The 17140-nt window shown below is 40.0% G+C and overlaps 2 protein-coding genes across 4 annotated transcripts in view; one reads left to right on the plus strand and one right to left on the minus strand.

Moving 5' to 3' along the window:
* Positions 1-1713, minus strand: part of AP3S1 (adaptor related protein complex 3 subunit sigma 1) — an 85840-nt gene extending 84127 nt beyond the window's left edge. Inside the window, exon 1 of one of the 2 annotated variants that reach the window (XM_064276111.1) lies at positions 1546-1713. In XM_064276111.1, the coding sequence (XP_064132181.1) occupies positions 1546-1614 (69 nt within the window). In that variant the 5' untranslated portion in view covers positions 1615-1713. The remainder of the gene's footprint in view (positions 1-1545) is intronic. The other variant, XM_064276104.1, reaches the window with a different exon arrangement.
* Positions 1714-1813: 100 nt separating this feature from the next.
* Positions 1814-16173, plus strand: ATG12 (autophagy related 12). 2 transcript variants are annotated; one of them, XM_064276121.1, is made up of 4 exons: positions 1843-2265; positions 6465-6601; positions 13673-13735; positions 14417-16173. In XM_064276121.1, exons 1-4 carry the CDS (start codon positions 2106-2108, stop codon positions 14474-14476), a joined length of 420 nt encoding a protein of 139 aa, XP_064132191.1. In that variant the 5' UTR covers positions 1843-2105; the 3' UTR covers positions 14477-16173. The 2 variants fall into 2 exon arrangements, with proteins under 2 accessions (XP_023404732.1, XP_064132191.1); XM_023548964.2 differs by lacking the exons at positions 6465-6601; positions 14417-16173 and having other exon boundaries at positions 1814-2265; positions 13673-13734.
* Positions 16174-17140: the final 967 nt, after the last annotated feature.

Consider the following 17140-nt stretch of genomic DNA (forward strand, 5'->3'; position numbering starts at 1 on the left):
TTTAACCATTTGTGACGCTCGGGCTCTCCGCACAGAGCATTAGTACTTAAATTATACTAAACTAAAACCAAAGAAGAGTAGTAGAAAATTTTTTTTGTCTAGCAAAACTACTTAAGGAAATGAGAAATAAGCTCAAGATTTCTCACTTCAGCTAACACCTACAGAGATGGCATTATCACTTTAGGCAAACTAACATTTTTGCATTAAATTTCTAATGGCAGGAATGATTTCCATCTGGAATATTTCTGCATAAAAGTATTAGCCTGGAACAATTTCAATATTTAATTCAAAGTTCGTTTCTGGTTGTAAGCAAAATGCCTCAATAAACCACAATTATATCTCTACATTTAATCCTACACTTAAACTATTATGTGTTCTGTCTAGTGGTGAATTTAGCCCTTGACACAGAGGTCTATAACGTTTCTCAATCATTAATAAACCATCTTTACTACTTTAATGCCTCCTGCACTTCTCAAGGAAACCCTGGTGGTGTACTAGTTAAGAGTTCGGCTGCTAACCAAAAGGTCGTCAGTTCAAATCAACGAGACGCTCCTTGGAAACTATTTGGGGCAGTTCTACTCTGTCCTATAGCGTCTCTACGAGTTGGAACCGAATGGACAGCAATGGGTTTGCGGGGTTTTTCTGGCACGTCTCAACACTACTTAACATTTCTAAAAGTCAAGCTTTACAAATATTATTATTCTTTCTAAGTAGAAAAATAACTCTGTATTAGGTCAAATTCCCTGATATAGAAACATGCCAAATCAGCAGATGAAATAATAACTTTCAGGTATAGATTCACAGTTCTAATCCGTCAACCACAAACAATGTGACCAGTTATTTTGGGAGTAAATAAATTACAGCCACTAGAGAAAAAGTCCGATAAAAATGTGAGGCTCTCGCTTATCCTTTTCTTTAATGAGGAGACACCTGAAAAGTCACACTAGCCAGTCCATCATGCGTCGAAACATACAGAAGAGACTGTCCAGAGCTGCAATTATCAAAACGCCGGAAGCCAAAGTTCCTGCGGTACGAGAGAATTACAGGGAAAACAGTAGCCCATCTGTCCACAGGAGCACAGAAAGAAGTCCACCAGGAAAGGCTGTTTCAGAGTCAGGGAGGTGGAGCTGAGGGAAGAACGAGCTCCGCGGTGGCTTCTTCAGAGGCTACCCGAAACCGCGGACAGCAGGAAGGCTAGAGCGCAGGGATGGTGGGGGAGCAGGTGGGCTGCGGCTGCCAGACCGGCGGGAGCCGGGTACAGGGAAGTCTCCAGAGCCTCGCCTGCGCAGCCGGGAAGCCACCCAGCCCACAGACGGGCGGAGCAACCGCCTGAGCAGAGCCACGTCGGAGAATGGGAGCGCGGCGGGGAGGTGGGCGTCCTGCACACCCACCAAGGGGCTGACAGCCCGGGAGCGCAAGGCGGCCCGGGCGCGAGAAGGGCCGCGGCGCGCCCGAGGGGGTCGCCCTGAGGAAGCGGCGCTGGGCGCTGCCCGCCACCAACGAACGACTCCCCCTCGCTCGGATCGGCAGCGGCTGGATACTCACGTAGGGCTGGTAGAACTTGGACAGCCGCGGCTTCCCGTGGTTGTTGAAGATGAGGATCGCCTTGATCATGGCTGGGCCGGGCTGACCGGGTGGGCGCTGGGGGCCAGGGCGGGGGCGGGCGCGCGAGCCTCGCCTCGGAATCTCGCCGGCGATCCTTTCCCACCCGCCCCCTCCCGCACGCGCGCGCGCGCGCTCACGAGGCGCTGGGCGGGGCCGGGGCGGGGCCGGGGCGGGGCGAGGCAGGAGAGGGGCGGGGAAGCGGAAGCATCTCCAGTTCGAGGTCGGATGCCATAGGGGCGCCTGCGCAGAAGGCGGCGCGGGAGAACGTTACCCACCTTCCCACTCCGGAGGCTTGTGCTGCAGGGAAAACAATGGTTGAGTTATTATTGGTCGGAGGTCTGCCACAGGTTCCCCTTAGGGGGCTAGTCGGGAAGTCAAACTTTGGCTGTTGGGTTGGGCCCCCCTACTCCCAACGACTCCTTCGCGACGCTCCCCCGCCTAAAGCCCGCCCACTGCGCGAGCTCAACCGCCACTTCCGCCCTCTCCTCCCCTGAAGCAAGATGGCAGAGGAACCGGAGTCGGTGCTGCAGCTCCCTCCCTCCACTGCTGTTGGCGGCGAAGGACTCACGGAAATCTCCCCCGAAACCGTCACTCCTGAGCCCCCTTCTGCTGCAGTCTCCCCGGGGTCAGAGGAACCTACCGGAGACACCAAGAAAAAAAGTAATTTTGAGAGCATTTTCTTTCTGGGTGGTCTGGGAGGTTTGCGTAATGAGACTGGGCGTGGCGGCCAATAAAAAAGCAAAATTTAGGGGAGGGTCCATCCCAGACCTGCTTTTTGATAAATCAGTAGAGAGGAAGTGTCGTACTTAAGGATTTTTAATAATGATTTAAGGTTCTAGGGGTGGTCACTGGCAGTCAAGATTAAAATCCACGCCTTTTTCTGACTAGTTCGCTGTGTGTTTCTACCATTTTAGAATCTTTAAGTCATTTCATTGCCGAACTGGCTGCTCTCTACCTTTATTACTTGAGAATTCGTCGTTGTAAGATACAGAAATTCCAGAGGTTACTTGCCCTGGAGCACTCTATGTAGAGTTGCCTATGAGAAAAGCAGCAAATAAACATCTAGAGTAGAAGGACATTGGCCTTGGCCTTTAGACAAATTTTCTCAAGGCATAGCCTTTCAATGTAGGTATGGCATGTGTTCTGCACAGTTTCCGTCTTTGATCTACATTTTCTGTTGCTGTGGAGGATAGTTGTCTTTCCCAGTGTCGTTAGTTGCCTTAGATTTTGATTCCGACTCGTGACGACTCCAAGTGTGCAGAGTAGAACTGCTTCATAGGGTTTTCCAGGCTGTGATTTTTCAGAAGCGGATCACCAGGCCTGTGTTCAAAGTAACTGGGTGGGTTCGAATTGCCAGCCTTTATAGTTAGTAGTTACATGAGTCATAATCGGCTAGATAGCAGCGGGTTTAATTAGTCGAGTGCTTAACAGTTTCTGCCTTCCAGGGACTCCTTGTGTCTCCCAGTACTGCCTCCCCCCCCCCCCCCCGCCTCTACATTTGCGGGAAATGGAGAAACAAACTTATTTTTGTAGATAACCACTTTCTTCATTATTTGTTCAGATGATCCCCACGGGTTTTATAGATTTTTGTTTAATTTATCCTCCCAATTTATCATAAGCAAGAGTGCAAAAGGTTTAAGATCTAACAGTCTTAGTCAAGAGCTTAACGCATGCCTCTAAAGCATTTTTAACAGCATGATAAAGTGACCAAAATACACTAAATATGAAACAGCACATAATATCTAAATTTCAGAGTTATTTCAATAAAGATAACTGTATAAACAACCCAAACCCATCGCTGTCAAGTCAATTTTGACTCATAGGAACCCTGTAGGACACAGAACTGCCCCATAGGGTTTCCAAGGCTGTAAATATTTACAGAAGCAGACTGCCACATTTTTTTCCTTTGGAGTGGATGGTGGGTTCAAACTGCCCACCTTTCGGTTAGCACCCAAGCACTTTAACCACTGTGTCCCCAAGGCTCCTTATAGCTGTGTATAACTGAAGCTAAATAACGACTGGCAACCCAAATATGGCCTAAGAACATGGTTTGTTTGGTCTGCTTTATGTATAGGTGTGTGTGAGTACGTATATATATATATATATATATATATATTTTTTGAAACACGTTAAACCATCATTTAAAAATCAGATTCTCATTTTCTGGCTCCTATTAGTATTGGAGGAAACCCTGGTGACATAGTGGTTGAGAGCTATGGCTGCTAACCAAAAGTTCAGCAGTTCAAATCCATCAGGCACTCCGTGGAAACTCTATGGGGCAGTTCTACTCTGTGTCCCATAGGTCGCTATAGTCAGAATCGACTCGATGGCAGTGGGTTTGGTTTTGGGGGGGGGGGGGTTAGCATTTGAGCTTCTCACCTCTGATCTAAAACTTAATCTCTGTCTACTGAATTCCTACCCTGAGATTGTCATCGTTTTGGAACCTCTTTTGGTGAAAGAAGCTTAAATATTTCATAAGCTACACCTTTGGTTTAATCTACAAAAGAAATAAAAAGATTCTTGATACAGACTGAAGTTGTTAGCGCTGGCTGCAGATTAGGATCACCTGGGGAGCTTTTCAGACTGTCATTGCCAAGGCAGCTCTTCCAAAAGATTCATTGATGTGAACACCTGTGTTCTTGTGTTTTCCCAGTTGATTCTAATATGTAGCCAGGATTGGGAACTACAAGGAAATTACCTTTAGGGGGAAAAAAAGACTACACCTATAATTACAACAAATACTTTTCTTTCTTTAGTTTTTTCCCTCCCACTGTTCCCTCAGTAACACAAATTGTAATATTTTCTGAATTGCCTGATGGTTGATAGCTCCGAGGAACTGAGGGAGCAAGGAAAGGAGATAAAGTGAGTTAGCCAAAAACTCCTCAGTAGACGTGAAGAACTAGATGGTTCCCGGCTACCACCACTGACCATTCTGACCGGGGTTGCAACAGTTGGTCCTGGAAAGAATGTCAGAAAAATACGGAGCAGAACTCAAATTCTTATTTTAAAAAAAACCCAGACAAACTGGAACACTATAGAATGGGGGCTCCCTGAGACACTTTAAACCTGGAACTGAGCCTATCCTCTGTGACCACCTTTTACCAAAATAGCAGACTGGCACACAAAATAAAGGATATTACCCAAAAGATCGGTGCCTTACTTAAAAACCTATCAGTATGAGACCAGAAGATCAACAATAAAGCAAAGATAAGATAAGGGGGCAGGGGAAATTAGAGTATTGGAAAGGGAACAAACAGAATGCAATTAAAGAGAATGTTGACACATTGTGCTAAGTGTAACTAATGTCACTGAACAATTTGTGGAAAGTGTCAAATAGGAACCTAGCCTGCTGTATAAACTTTCACTAAAATATTATTTAAAAAAAAATCCTTAAGTAATCTCCAAATTCATTCCTTCCTAGTCCCAAGATAACTGAAGCTAGGATAATTAGGTAGTTCTTTAGAAGGAAGACAAACTGTGTGTTATATGTTCTAGGTGACTTCATTCTAGGGGTAAACTTTAATAAATTGATCTTGACCCCATTGAGTCCCAATTTTTAAAACCAAAGAAATGGAACAAGAAGGATGTAATGGAATAGAGTTAACTGTAGGGGGCAGCAATTAGCTATTTTGCTTTCAGTGTTGATTGCTTAATTTTGTCCTCGTACATGTCTTTTTAGTTTTTTGGTGTTTTTAAGCAAAGTAACTTCTTTCAGGAGACAAATTCATAGCCTTTGAGTTTGCATCTCTGTATATTGGATCATTGAAACCTTATGACTGCTCTCTGAAACTTTTTTACCCCAATTTTTTTTTTTACAACTATTCCCTTTTTCAAAAGAGTATTGTAGAAAATTTGGTAGTTTTTTTTTTTTTATTATTTACATATAGTTAATATATTTTGGCCCCTTTTTCATGCAGTTAAATATGTTACTATAACATGCTTCTGGTAAAGGCCACTTAATAATTTCAGTAGTCAATGTTACGTATTAGATGCTGTTCTAACACTTTACAAGTGTTAACTCATTTATTCCTCACAACAACCCTATGAGGTAGGTAGTATTATTTTAAAGACGGGGAAACTGAGGCACAAAAGTGCTGAGAAGCTTATCCAAATATACATACCTAACAAGTGATAGATTTAAACCTGGACCATTTAGATTGTATGAACCGTATTATTTATTATTATTAATTATATGTTATATATACTATTAGATATAATTTATTAATTCAGTTGTAGGTTATAGTATCATTTTATTTAACTACTTGCCTTTTGTTGGATATTTAGATTTTTACCAGGTTTTTTCTTATTAAAAAAAATGCTTCAGTGAAGGCGTAATCCTTCTAAGTGAATCTTTACTCTTCTCATACTTTCTTAAACTAGATTCCTAGAAACACTATTGAATCAAATTATATCTTTTAAAATGCTTGGAAAGGGTACGTATCATTTCAACTTTCCACTAATAATATCACCTACACTGTTATTATTCTAATATTTCCCACTTTGGTAGGTGAAAAAGGCCATGACATTATTTTACTTTGCTGTTTTTAATGACTTTTGAGCTTATATATTTTTTTTCTTTTTAACCATTTATATTTCTTCTCTTCTGAATTGCCTGTGTTAAAGTGCATTTTTAAGATTAGTCCCATAGGGAGGCTTTTACAGAACTGGGGATCAAGAAACAGCCACAAAAACATGATGAAAAAGAATCTAACATTCTTACATCCCTGACATATCTGCAGCATCATAAATACATAAAATATATGTAGATTAAAGATTGAAGTTTTGGAAAGTCATCTATTTTGCATTCTCTTTAGATGTTTCAATGTAATTGTCAGTAATTTTTTTTTTTTCTTTTACAGTTGACATCCTGCTAAAGGCTGTGGGAGATACCCCTATTATGAAAACAAAGAAGTGGGCTGTAGAGCGAACCCGAACCATCCAAGGACTCATTGACTTCATCAAAAAGTTCCTTAAACTTGTGGCCTCAGAACAGTTGGTATGAGATGGATATTTATCGTATCCCTAGAAAAGCATGCAAGAGTTCCTAACTCCTTAGGGTAACAAAGACTGTTGCATGTAGAGGTGCATATTGAGCCACATATGCTACTTTTGTAATGTCCTTTTTTTGTCATTTCCTGCTGGTATTTATGTGCTTTATTGAAGGGAATCCTGTAACGAAATTAATTTTTGATTTGCTTTTACAGTGAGAACCAATTTTTTTCCCTATTGGTTGGTTTCCACAGAAAGTCACTGAATATCCATGCAGAAAGATCTGTCATAGCCTATAAGTACAGAAAAGTTTTCTTTAATTTGATAGTGTTGCTTCTTTCCATTCTTCTTGAGATAAACAACATATCTTAGCCATATGTTGTCAGAGAACTGAAATATCTATTTTATATTGTAGTATGTGTTAAACATTTCATGGTGGCAGTTGGAGTTTAAATGCCACTAGGTTTTTTTAGTTTAAACTTTGGTACCTGGATACAGAAATCTAAATGCCTATATGCATATGGAAACCCTGGTGGCGTAGTGGTTGAGAGCTACAGCTGCTAATCAAAAGGTCGGCAGTTTGAATCCACCAGGCGCTCCTTGGAAGCCCTATGGGGCAGTTCTACCCTGTCCTGAAGGGTCACTAATCTACTTGATGGCAACAGGTTTGGTTTGGTTTGGTTTTTGGTTATATGTATATGGTATCTTGTCAAGTATTAACGTATCAGACACCTTTACCAACATATAAATCAAAATTTTGGACTGTATTAACACAAATAGTATATGAGTAGAGAATCACTAATTTTAAAATACAAATTTGTATTTATAAATGCCGGGAAGGGATATATTTGCTTATAAACAAGGTGAGAAGGGACAGAATGAGTGAATAGCTGATTATTAAAATGGTGCACACCTGAATTTATTTTTTGTCAGTGAGGAGGAAGAAACTGGCTCTGTTCTGAGAGTTTGGCTGTGTGTCCTTCACAAAAGGGACATAAGGACAAAAGTAAATGTAAGATGTGTCAATCACTAGGAATTATTTGAGGCAAGAATAGCATGGAGCAAGGATCCTTCTGCTTGTTTGGGGAAAGTGTTGGGAATATTTGAGTTTTACAGGTGAACATCTCCCTTTGTTATCGGTCAGAGTGAGAAAAACGTCTGTTTTATAAACATGTCATATAGAATTCAATTAGATGGGAAACGGCAGAAATGAGGAAGAAGAATTTAGTGTCATCCACATGCATATGATTGCTAAAATCTAAGCAGCAGAGGACCTTGCCTGGAGTCCATGTCTAGATGGGAAAGTCAGGAGTGTGAGGACATACACTAGAGAGAAATGAGCAGAGGCGATATCTCTACTAAAGGTGCAGCATGAACAGTTGGTGAGGTAGAAAGCCAGGGAATATCAAGTAATTAAGACATTGTTTTAGGATTACATAGAGATAGAAGAAAAGATAAAACAACATTATGTTCTGTGTAAATGTTAGTGTTGCAGTTTTGTATCATGTGTATCTAGTAATTTGAAAGGACTCGATTGATATCAATATGTGTACAGATTTAACCATGTAAAATTGCTATCAACCAACCATTTTAACTTTTAAAAACAGCAATTTTATATAATTTCAACTCAAGACCTTTGTAGAAAACCTAATTTATTCGCGTTTAAGCAATAGGAAGCATAAACAAGAGTAGAATCATTTTGTTACTTGCCTAGATTAAACTAGAACTCACATCTTCTGGCTTTATCTAACTATGTCCCACATCATTGGGATACAATGTTTTAAAAATAATAATAATGTTAGAGATTCTGTGACGATGTCACTGGTGTCATAAGGCATAATTTTTTAATCTCTCCAAATTCCTACAACATAATTAACTAGACAGCAATGATCAATATTTACAGCAAAACTAGGTGACAAGGTACTCTCAGCCCCAAAATATAAGTTGGTAGGGATAAACCACTAATAACCACAGGACCTTCATGGTATCAGTATATGTGCTGAAAAACAGGAGCAAATAGCAGGGTTGAAAAAGAAAACCTGAAAATAGCCAACAGCTACTCGCAGTAAAGAACAGTGGTCCAATTTGAGAATAGTAGTTGAAACAGAGAGGTTTTGCCCTCTTCAGTAACAGGTAGTATATCTGCAGTAAGGAGGACCGAGGAGCCCTGGTGGCGCATCAGTTAAGTGTTCAGCTGCTAACCATAAGGTTAGCAGTTCGAACTCACCAGCTGCTCCTTAGAAACCCTATGGGGCGGTTCTGCTTTGTCCTGTAGGGTCCGTATGAGTCAGAATTGATCAGACAGCAGTGGGGTTTAAGGAGGACTGAAGAGACTGGAGTCATCTAGTCCCTGGGAGCTCTTAAAATAAACCCACGGAGCTTCCTTCTAGGACAGGACCCACACTGAGGAGAAACTTCTAGGAGTGAAATCAGAATTGAGCAGGTAAGGCACACGAGAGAGAACGAAAAAAGGAGGACCATCAAATTTGTGGGTAACAGCCTGGAAATGGAAAGCTCAGAAAGCAGGCCACAATATTTTTTTTTAACACTACACGAAAAGCAACAGAAGAGGGAACGCTGTGAAGTTAGAAAAGCTACCCTGAACCCACCTCATTCTAAAAGTTGAGGAAAACTGATTCCACATAAAAATGTGCAACAGAGAAATACCAAGATTGAATCCCAAACAATGTTATTATAAAAAGAGTGAAAGGACAGATAGCATCCCTACAGACTCCAGGTCTTTGCACGTTCATTGTAATACTTTTGTCTTCTCAAGCCGTCCTTAGAAATCTTCCATTCAATTCTTTTACTTCATCATTTCTTCTTCTCACTTTAGCTACTCTACGTAAAGAACAAGTTTCAGAGTCTCTTCTGCCATCTCTTTTGGTCTTTTCTTCTCTTTTTAATGACCTTTTATTTTCTTCATGTATGATGTCTGTGATGTCATTCCACAATTCGTCTTGTTTTCAGTCATTAGTGTTCATTGGGTCAAATCTATTCAGGTGGCATATACTCAGGGTTGTACTTTGGTTCTCTTGTGGACTTGTTCTTATTTTCTGCAGCTTCAACTTGAACTTGCATAAGAGCTGTTGTTGATGGTCGCTTCTGCAGTCAGCCCCGGCCTTGTTCTGACTGATGATCTTGAGCTTCTCTGTTGTCTCTTCCACAGATGTAGTCGATTTGCTTCCTCTGTAATTCCATCCAGTGAGGTCCAATGTGTATAGTCATCATTTATGTTGTTGAAAAAATATTTCTAGTGAATGAGTTGTTGGTCTTGGAAAATTCTGTCATGTGATCTGCAGCATTATGTATTACCAAGGCCATATTTTCCAACCATTGATCCTTCTTTGTTTCCACCTTTCACATTCCAGTCATCAGTAGTTATTGATGCATCTTGACTGCATGTTTGATCAGTTTCAGACTGGAGAAGTTGGGAACAATCTTTAACTTTCTCATCTTTGGAATTAGTGGTTGGTGCATAAATTTGAATAATAGTCATATTCCCTGGTTTTCTTGTAGAGGTGCAGATAACCTTTCACTGACAGCGTTGTATTTCTTGAAATGTTCTTTTTTGACAATGGACGCGATGGTGTTCTGCTTCAATTTGTCATTCCCAGCATAGTAGACCATATGATTGTTTGATTCAGAATGGCCAATATGAGTCCATTTCAGCTCATTAACGTCTAGGAAGGAGCCCTGGTGGTGCAGAGGTTAAAGCATGCAGCTGCTAACCAAAAGGTTGGCAGTTTGGGCCCACTACCACTCCATGGGAAAAAGATATGGTAGTTTGCTTCAGTAAAGATTACAGCCTTGGAAACTCTGGGGCAGCTCTACTTTGTCCTATGGGGGGGGGGGCGGTCACTGTAAGTTGGAACTGACTCAACAGTAACTGTTTTTGTTTTTTAATGCCTAGGATATCAATCCTCAAACATTCCATTTTTGACAACTTCAAATCTTCCTAGGTTCATACTTTTTACATTTCAGATTCCAGTTACTAATGAATGTTTGCAGCTGTTCTTATTTTGAGTCATGACACATCAGCAAATGAAGGTCCTCATGTCATTAAGGTCAGCTCTACCTTGAGGCGGCAGCTGTTCCCCAGTTGTCTTTTGAGTGCCTTCCAACCTGAGGGCCTCATCTTCTAGCACTGTATCAGACAGTGTTCTGCTGCTATCTGTAAGGTTTTCACTGGCTCATTTTTTTCGAAAGTAGATTACCAGGTCCTTTTTCCCTAGTCTGTCTTAGTCTGGAAGCCCTGATGGTATAGTGGTTAAGTGCTACGGCTGCTAACCCAAAGGTTGGCAGTTCAAATCCACCAGTCACTCCTTGGAAACTATGGGGCAGTTCTTCTCTGTCCTGTAGGGTCGCTATGACTCGTAATCAACTCAACGGCAAGGGGTTTGGTTTTTCGGTTTGGTCTTAGTCTGGAAGCTCCGCTGAAACCTGTCCACCATGGGTGACCTTGCTGGTATTCAAAATACCGGTTGCATAACTTCTAGCATCACAGCAACATGCAAGCCCCCACAGTGTAACAAACTGACAGACAAATGGTGGGAAAGAGCTTTAGAACAACTAAAATCACTGGAGAGACATCAACATAAGGACTGGTGATTAAAAAAAAAATCATTATTCATTAAAACTAAAATACTTTTCTCTCCCCCAGTTCAAGCATTTAACACAAGACTGCATTTTAGAAATTTTACTCACATGATTAATTTCATAAGCCAAGGGTACCTAACTAAGTCTGCTCTAAAAGTCACAGACCACAATATAGACCTTTTTCTTCAAAGGGATTGGTGATGATAACCTATATTTGTGTAGAGGTTTATGTATGTATACATTTATGTACTTATCTCTTTTAAACTAGCTGAATTGCTTTTTTTTTTTTTTTAATTAAGGTCCCTTCCAGTTACTAACTGCTATTACAAAATCACCTTGAGTTCCCGTAATTCTTTATCTACTCACTCTCCCCGTCAGCATTCACATCATAGTACTTTGTGCTTTTGCCCTCCGTAATCACTGGTCTCTTTGCCTGGTTAAATCCTGCTTATCCCTCCAGTCTTGGCTCCAGCATCTCTTCCAGAAAGCCCTCCTAAACCTGTTCGCTACGCTAGACTAACAGCATGTCTCTATGCCACGTACCTTGTTAGATACATTTTCCCCCTTCATATTCCTTATCTGTTCATGCATGTCTCCCTCTTCAGTAGATAATAAGGTCACTGAGGAAAAAGATCGTATTAATCTTCATAGCCCCACACTCTGTGCAGTTACCAGACCATAACATATAGACACTCAGTGAGTGTTTGCTGAATTAAACTAAACAGTCATCCAGAGTCCTTCCCCTAATTTAAAATGTATTCAAAGAGGAAAAAGTGTTCACTTCCAGGAGCTAAGCACAAATTTTATTTATATATATATGTTATATGTATATATGTGTCATGGAATTCACGTTAAAATGCACCCGATTTCATTATATTTCTGAATATTTTTGTGTTAGAAGCTTACTCAGCCTTAACTATGAACCAGGCACAATTGATATTTAAGCATAAGCTATTTTAAAATAATAAAACAATAATTTCTAGTATCTACTGAGTGGTTAAGAGCTATAGCTGCTAACCAAAAGGTTGGCAGTTCGAATCCACCAGGCGCTCTTTGGAAACTCTGCAGGACAGTTCTACTTTGTCCAATAGGGTTGCTATGAGTCGGAATCGACTCGACGGCAGCGGTGGGTTATTGAGTGCATATCACTCTGAACCAGAAACTGATAGTTGACAGATTTTATATCATTTTATCCTTCCTAACCAGCCCCAAGAGGCATAAAACTACAACTCATTATTGTTGAGTCGAATTTTGACTCATAGCGACCCTATAGGGCAGAGTAGAACTGCCCCATAGGATTTCCAAAGCTGTAAATCTTTACAGAAGCAGACTGCCACATCATTCTCCTGGTGAGCAGCTGGTGGGTTTGAGCTGCTGACCTTTCGGTTAGCAGCCAAATGCTTAACCACTACATCACCAGGCCTCCTTCCCAAGAGGCATAGGTACCGTTATTTTCCGTGTCTTACATATAAGGAAACAACTGAGAAAAGTTATTTGTATTTAGAGCCAGTATTCAAACCCAGATCTTTCTTAATAGAGCCTGTATTCTTAATCATCACACTGTGTTGCTTACGGGAAAATGTAAGCAATGTTTATTCTTGTTACTGTTGGTGATCAAAATAGTATCTGTCAACCAACTCTTCTGATAAGAGTTGTTTTTTAAAAAGACTGTGTTATGCCCTGGAAATTTTAGTCCTAGAATTTGAATATGGACATTAAAATGAAAATTGAATGTTACCTGAAAATAAAGTTTTTGAAAAAGAAAATAATCAAAAGCCACTTTGATAGTGTGATCTTGTCTCAACATCTTCAGGTATTTTTTGTAATTACTAGAAATATTTTTGTAAAAACAGACTCAACTGAAACATTGAACAGTGGACCGTGTAAAGAACAGGGTTGTTGTAAGGACATTTGGTTTTAATTATGTTACCTTTTTTCTGCTTCATTTGGCCGCAAGTGACCATAGTAGTGACACCCAGCCTGAAGTCCAATGTCTTTGAGAATTTTCAAAGGTCAGAAATGTCAAAAACAACCATATGTTATACAGTACCCAAGATAAATGTATAGATACATATGTAAATACTGGATTTCTGGAATATTGGCTGTGTGGAATTTTGTTAGCAGAAACTCTGTCTTTAATTATGGGTAAATGGAAAAATATGTTTAATAATATTATGCCTCGAATAATCCTTTGAAAGCTATTTTAAAAAAATTTTTGAGTTTCTTAGTCATAGAAAGTTGGGAACCACTGTTTTAGGAATAAAAATTGTTAGTTTTGTTCCTTCAGAGGAAAGATGTGATCTGCATAAAGATATCATTAACTAATTTATGAGAATTAGAAAGCGTTTAGGGAAGTTTTCTTCAATTCTGAAGACAAAGAATTTGAAGTAGCTGGCTGATTGGAACTCGGAAAAAAATACGGTTTAATCAGGATGCCATTAGAAATGACTCTCCCTAATTTTTTTTTTCTTTGTTATAGTTTATTTATGTGAATCAGTCCTTTGCCCCTTCCCCAGACCAGGAAGTTGGAACACTTTATGAGGTAAAATTAGTTACTGCCTTTTTTTCTTAATGGAGTGTGCACATCTGTGTATAATACGATCATTAATTCACATCTTTAAGAGCTACACACTATTGTTAATTGTCTACAGTGGAAAGAAGAAACAACTGTCTTGTTCTCTTTTTCTAACACCCTAATCAACAACAGTGGGTTAAATATAATAGAATCTTAACAAATTATACAAAGAATGAAGAATCAAAGGATGTATAATTTCAAACAAAAGATGGGTTTGAAATAGACTCTTCACCTACAATCAGTAATCCAGACCTGCCTCCAGGGAATTGAAAAGGAGATTACATAAAAACCAACACTGTTCATCCTTCTTACAGTTTGATGACACTCATCATTAAAGTATAGCCATTAGCACCACTACTAAAAAACTGGTGAAGATGGATACGTTATGGATAGAGGTGTAGAAAGGGGACAAGATTAAAATATGTAACCTCATCCATGCCTCAGAGTAACTAAAGGACGGGTTTTACTAAACGTTTATGATTATTGATAAGTGTCAGATTGCAGCATGCATCTCTTGAAGGAAGTACTCTTATGACATAGGTAATTTGCATGTGCAGGGATATTCATGATACACTTTTTTTTCTTTCATCTAAATAACAAATTGAGTTTAATTTATTGCCGCCTCCCCCCACCCCTTTTTTTTGGTAGTGTTTTGGCAGCGATGGTAAACTGGTCCTACATTACTGCAAATCTCAAGCCTGGGGATGAACCACAAAGAGAAACAACTTGCTACTTAAAATTACTCTTCACAAAGGAAACAGCTCTGAAAAGCTTTGGTGCTTGTGGCAAGAGACTTAAGGATAACGATCTACTGTCAGCATGTATCTACTGTGACCAATGTTTGTGCAAGAAAACGTCTATGAAGTGGGTTGTGAAAAATGCAACTTGTATTAATATGCAAATCATTGTAAAAGATTAGACAATATCCATTGCTACTGCAATCAGTAATCCAGATCTGCCTCCAAGGTATTGAAAAGGAGATTAAGACAGCTTCTTCATTACGGTTCTCAAACTGATGAAAATTGTTTACTTGTAGTATTAGCACTGTGTTGTTTTTTTTTTCAGTGTAAAAGCTTTATTTACTAAAGGGTTTTTTTTTTTTTTTAACCTATTCAGGGAAGTTCAGTTTGTTTGAGATATGGGATATGCCTTTTCACATTTACATCTACTATGTTACCGTCTTGTAAAACAAAGTAGCATTCACCAGCTAGCTTTATTCCTTACAGAGACAGGAGGAGGGCAGCCCAGGTGGCAGAAAGGGTTAGGCAGCTAGGTTTAACTTCTTTGCCAGCAGTAATGGGGAAAAAGCTATTCCTGCTAATTTCTAGTAAACAACTAGCCAGGAGAGCAGGATCTTGGCAAATTGGAAGACCCCCTTAGAGAATATGTATAGTTTAAAATGAAGTATTTTATTGGGAAACAGAATTTTACAAACTCTGGACAATGAATCTTGAGCTCTTTTCAGCCCTATCATGTAATGATTCTTGAATCTCAACGATATTACTAGTTTTACCTAATTACTCGCGTAATCCTGACAACATCTTTTGAGTTTTTCATAATGCATTTTCCAACTTGAAAGCCCTCAAAGAATAACTGAAACATAGCCTTAAATTTTCTGTGTATTTAATGCCATTACTGAAAGTCAAAGTACCATTTTACTGATACTATTAGGTAATTCATTAAGTGATAAAAGACTTATTCCTTCATTCTGTATTATGTAATGTGGTGTTAAAATCCCATTCAGCTAAATAACAGATTTGCTAATAAAATAAACGATATCACCCATGACTACAGGGCTCCTTTAAAAAATCATCTGTGTGTACTGGGGAAGCCAGCACAGCTTGTACAAGGCAAGCTCATGGAAGCTCCATAGACACATCCAAACTTCCTGAGGGACAGAACTGCTGGGCTGAGGGCTGTGGCAACCATCTAGCTCAATTAGCATAACATAGTTTGTAGAGAAATATTCTGTATTCTACTTTGGTGAGTAGCATCTGGAATCTTAAAAGCCTGTTAGTGGCCATCTAAGATACTCCACTGGTTCACCCCTTCAAGAGCAAGGGAGAAAGATGAAAACTAAAGATACAAAGGAAAGATTAGTCCAGAGGACTAATGGAACATCTACCATGGCCTCCACCAGACTCAGTCCAGTAGAACCAGATGGTGCCTGGCTACCACCAGCGATTGCTCTGACAGGGATCGCAATAGAGGGTCCCAGACAGAGCTGGAGAAAAATGTAGAACAAAATTCTAACTCACGAAAAAGACCAGACTTACTGACCTCACAAGGACTGGAGGAACCCCAAGAGTATGGCCCCCCAGACGCCCTTTTAGCTCAGTAATGAAGTCACTCCCGAGGTTCAACCTTCAGCCAAAGATTAGGCCCATAAAGAAAAAAAAAAAGAAGAGGCTAAAGGGGCACACCACTCCAAGGGCAAGGACTAGAAGACAGGAGGGGAGAGGAAAGCTGGTAATAGGGAACCCAAGGTTGAGAGGGGAGAGTTGTTGACAAGTGGGGTTGTTAACCAGTGTTATAAAACAATATGTGTACTAACTGTTTAATAAGAAACTAGTTCTGTAAACCTTCATCAAAAGTACAGTTTAAAAAAAAGCTTGTGAGCAGTCATCTAAGATGCATCAATTGGTTCCAATTCACCTAGAGCAAAGGAGAATGAATAACACCAAAGACACAAGGAAAATATTAGCCCAAGAGACAAAAGGGCCACATAAACCAAAGACTCCATTAGCCTGAGACCAGAAGAACTAGATGGTACTTGGCTACTACCAGTGACTACCCTCACAGGGAATACAACAGAGGGTCCCTAACAGCACAAGAAAAGTGTGGTGCAGACAGAACTCAGTCATGTAAAAAGACCAAACTTAATGGTGAGACTAGATGAACCCCCCGAAGACATGACCCCCAGACTCTGTTAACCCAGAACTAAAACCACTCCTGAAGCCAATTCTTCAAAGCTTTGACTGGGCTATAAAACAGAATAATACACATGAAGAGTGTGCTGCTTAGTTCAAGTAGGTACACAAGACTAAATGGGCAGCTCCCATCTGAAGGCGGAATAAGAAGGCAGAAAGGGATAGGAGCTGGCTGAATAGACAAGAGAAACCCAGAGTGGAAAGGAGGAGTGTGCTGTCACGTTATAGGGATTGCAACCTAGGGTTGCATAACAATATGTGTATAAATTTTTGTATTGAATAATGAGCTGTAAACTTTCACCTAAAGCACAATAAAAAATTAAATGAAGCACACATTAAAAAATATATATATATGAGACCAAATGGTCAACATTTACCCTGAAGCAAAGATGATAAGGGGAGTGCAGGGAAGCTAGATTAATGGAAACGGAAATAATGAGAA

This window comes from Loxodonta africana, chromosome 2 (assembly GCF_030014295.1).
Source record: "Loxodonta africana isolate mLoxAfr1 chromosome 2, mLoxAfr1.hap2, whole genome shotgun sequence".
Lineage (NCBI taxonomy): Eukaryota > Metazoa > Chordata > Mammalia > Proboscidea > Elephantidae > Loxodonta > Loxodonta africana.